The sequence below is a fragment of the Cibotium barometz genome, chromosome 3 (genome assembly GCF_041138505.1).
Source record: "Cibotium barometz isolate CiBa-2024 chromosome 3, ASM4113850v1, whole genome shotgun sequence".
NCBI lineage: Eukaryota > Viridiplantae > Streptophyta > Polypodiopsida > Cyatheales > Cibotiaceae > Cibotium > Cibotium barometz.
Window position 1 is genome coordinate 5789940 of NC_141048.1, and position 3867 is coordinate 5793806.

The 3867-nt window shown below is 45.2% G+C and overlaps 1 protein-coding gene across 1 annotated transcript; it reads left to right on the plus strand.

Annotated features, from left to right (window-relative positions):
* The first annotated feature begins 311 nt into the window (after positions 1-311).
* On the plus strand, positions 312-3655 carry LOC147639638 (pentatricopeptide repeat-containing protein At5g27110-like). Its single transcript, XM_086821944.1, has 2 exons — positions 312-2973; positions 3414-3655. Exons 1-2 carry the CDS (start codon positions 312-314, stop codon positions 3653-3655), a joined length of 2904 nt encoding a protein of 967 aa, XP_086678070.1.
* The last annotated feature ends 212 nt before the right edge of the window (positions 3656-3867 follow it).

Genomic DNA, 3867 nt, shown 5'->3' on the forward strand with positions numbered 1-3867 from the left:
ACTCGATTTTTAGAGAGATGAACTATCTCCACTGTTTGAAGTTGTAAGCACTGAGTTTGATTCCAAGGCTCCATGCTTTCAGGCATGTATGCTGCTGCCTTAAATTACCAAGCCTGAATGCGCAAGAGAGTGTTTGGAAATCAAGAAAAATGAATGGGAGTAAAGCATGTCACGGCCAGGTATGGCCATGCGCCCAACATCCTGCCATGGTTGTGGATGTAATGGGGCATGTACACCAACTCAAGCCATGCTTTGGGTCCAAAATACATGTGCACTCCACGTGCATAACACAGCAATTGAGGGGCTGGGAAATGCTGAGTATAGAGGAGGCTTTTTCTTCTCTGGAGTGGATGGCCAAGCTGCCTGCTGCGGACAGGGAGCTCCCTTTGGTGGACAACCTCATCTCCATGGTACAGAAGTGTAGAAAAAGTAAAAATCTAGCATTCGCTAAGCGTCTGCACACGCACATCTGCGGAGATGGTTTGGAGGCTCACCTAGCAGTGAGGAACCACCTTGTCCCAATGTTCGTGGAATGTGAAGGCATGCCTGAGGCGCAACAGGCCTTTCAGGGGCTCCTTCAACGAAATGAGTACACTTGGAACTTTCTCATACAAGGGTATACTGATTGTGGAGAACCCCAGCATGCCCTTGACCTCTTTGGAAAAATGCGGAAGGACTGTGTCTGCCCAAATAGTTACACTTTTCAGGCTTTGCTAAAAGCTTGCACCCGGCTAAAACGTGCAGAAAGTGGCCGAGAAATACACACCGAGATTGTGAAAGAGGGATTGGAAAGAGAGCCTGCTCTTGGCAGCACTCTAGTGGACATGTATGCTAAATGTGGCGCATTTCAAGAAGCACACAAAGTGATCGACGAGCTCCCCATCAGAAATGTAATCTCATGGACTGCACTAATTGCAGGGTACGTCGAACATGCGTTTTCAGAAGAAGCGCTGACCTGTCTAGAAAAGATGCAACTAGAGGATGTGTTTCCAGATGCTATTACCTTTGTTTGCAGTTTGAAAGCTTGTGGCATCATAGGAGCCATAGGTAAGGCCCGAGAAATACAAACCGAGATTCTCACAGAGGGATTTGAAGAAGATCCTTTTATTGGCAGTGCTTTAGTTGATATGTATGTCAAGTGTGGCTTGCTTGTAGAAGCACAAGATGTGTTTGATGAACTGCGAATTCGGGACAGAGTTTCATGGACTGCCTTAATTGCAGGGTATGCGGAAGAAGGGCTGGGTGAGGAAGTCCTAGACTGTCTGAAAAAGATGGAACTAGAATGCTTGCTCTCAGACACGTATACTTTTGTGTGCAGCTTGAAAGGCTGTGGCAGTTCAGGCCAGATTGACAAGGGCAGAGAATTACATGGTGAGATTTCCAAAGTAGGCTTGGAGAGGGATCTATTTGTTGGCAGTTCTCTGCTGGATATGTATGGAAAATTTGGCTTGCTTGCGGAAGCACAGGATGTTTTTAACAAGCTTCCGGTTAGAGATGGGGTCTCGTGGACTTCACTGATTGCAGGTTATGCAGAACAGGGCTTTCATGAGGAGGCTCTCAGCTGTTTAGAACAGATGAAAATGGAGGGTATGTTGCCCACTGCTGTCACACTTGTTTGCAGTTTGAGCGCCTGTGGTGGCATGGGATCTCCAAGTGAGGGCCGAAAAATTCACAATGACATTATTGAAGCGGGGTTGGAAAGAGATCCTTTTGTTGGTAGTTCTTTGGTGGATATGTATGTCAAGTGTGGGTTGCTTTCAGAAGCACAAGAAGTGTTAGGTGCATTGCCTGTTCGAGATGTAGCCTCATGGAATGCACTTATGACAGGGTTTGCTGAGCATGGTCTTGGTGAGGAAGTGTTGGATTGTTTGGAACAGATGCAGTTGGATGGCGTGCCTCCGACTTCTGTCACTTTTGTTTGCAGCTTGAAAGGTTGTGCCAGCATCAAATTTTTAGACAAGGGCCAAAATTTACATGCTGAGACTGTCAAAGGAGGATGTGAAAGGGATGTCTTCATTGGCAGTACTTTGGTGGATATGTATGCCAAATGTAGCTGCTTTGAAGAAGCACTGCAAGTGTTTGATATGCTGCCAGTTCGAAATGTTGTCTCATGGAACGCACTTATCACAAGTTATGCTGAGCAAGGGCTTGGCAAGGAAGCACTGGCCTGCTTGAAAAAGATGCAGCTAGAGAGTATCTCACTGGATGTTGTCACATACGCTAGCAGCCTGAAAGCATGTAGCATCATTGGATCCATAGACACGGGCCAAGAAATACTTGCTCAGATAGTCAAAGAGGGATTTGAAAAAGATCCTTTTATTGGCAATGCTTTGGTGGATTTGTATTCCAAATGTGGCCGCCTTGTAGAAGCACAAAAAGTGTTCGAAGAGCTGATAGTCAAAGATGTGGTTGCATGGAATGCACTTATTGCAGGATATTCCCGCCAAGGAGAGAGTGGACTTGTTTTCCAACTGTTTGAGAGAATGGAGGAGGAAAATGTAAAACCTGATGGGATTACGTTCCTTACTCTCTTCTCTGTGTGCAGTCATGTGGGTCTTGTTACCAAGGGGCAGGAGTATTTTGACGTTATGAGTAAAGATTATGGCATGAGTCCTACTATTGAGCACCATAATTGCATGGTTGATCTTTGGGGCCGAGCAGGCCAGCTCAATGAGGCTGTTGCAACATTGAAGAAAATGCCTTTACCACCTAATCTGGTGACATGGAGTAGTGTGTTGAGTGCTTGCCGAAAGTGGGGTAATGTAGAACTTGGCAGACAGGCCTTTGACTGTCTAGTGAGATTAGATGAGAAGCAAGTTGCACCATTTATCATGATGTCCAGCATCTATGCTGATGCTAACATGTGGGATGAAGTCAGAAAGATTGAAGAGATGAGATTAAACCTAGAAGAAAGGAAGGAGCAAGGAAAGAGGTGGATTGAGATCGGTGAATCTGTGCAGACATTTGTGGCAGGTGATGAAAGACACTAATGAAACCAAGAGTTGAGTACAAGGCTAAAAAAATTGTGTTAAAATGGATGGAGCAAGGTGTTTGTTTAATTGTGACAGTATGTTAGAGTTCATATTCAACAAACATAAGGAACATGGTTATAGTGAAATGTTGCCCATTGCGTGTGGCTTTATCAACATGCCAGAGAGGACACCCATTCGTGTTGGTAAAAATCTATAGCTAAGGGAAGATTGTCATGCAGCTGTTCCAAGGGAGACCAGCAAACTGTTATTTGCAGAGATGTAGGCCGCTTCATGTCTTCAAGGACTGGAAATGCTCGTGTGGGGATTATCCTTTACAGAGTGCATCTCAGACAGTAGAGCCTTACATCCACAGCGGCTAGTCTGCTTCACGCCATTTAGGAATACCAACGTCATTTTCTTTAAGGTCTCGTGCACAAGCAGATATACATGCATGCTTTTACAAACAGTCAGGAGCCAATGCTGCAAATGTGTCTTCAGGAACCAATGCTGCAAGTGTGTCTTCAATATTGTTGGCCCAGATCTACAGTGGAAAGAATGTCCCTATGCCATATTCAATCACCAACTTTTCGAAATGGCAATATGTTTTTGGACTTGAGCACATGCCTGCTTATGCACCTGGAGGCTCATCCAAATTTCCCCCTCGCACCTGGATGACAATCTAAAGCGAGTTGTTCAATTAGACAACCATGGTTCCGTGGCATTGCACACAGTACGAAGGATCCGATCATCAACATGACCTCAGGCCATAGGGATATGGAAACCTATGAAAGCCTGGAGGCTTGGCAAAAGTAGCTAAAATGCAGAGGCAGTATGAGTGCCATGGTTATGACGATTGGATATACATGTGTAAGTGTAACCAGCAAGGTTTTGCAGG

Excerpts from the sequence above, each read along its gene's own strand:
- LOC147639638 (XM_086821944.1), top strand. The coding sequence starts at position 312 with ATGCTGAGTATAGAGGAGGCTTTTTCTTCTCTGGAGTGGATGGCCAAG. Across the intron at positions 2,974-3,413 it reads TGTGCAGACATTTGTGGCAG|ATATACATGCATGCTTTTAC; the intron begins GTGATGAAAGAC and ends GTGCACAAGCAG.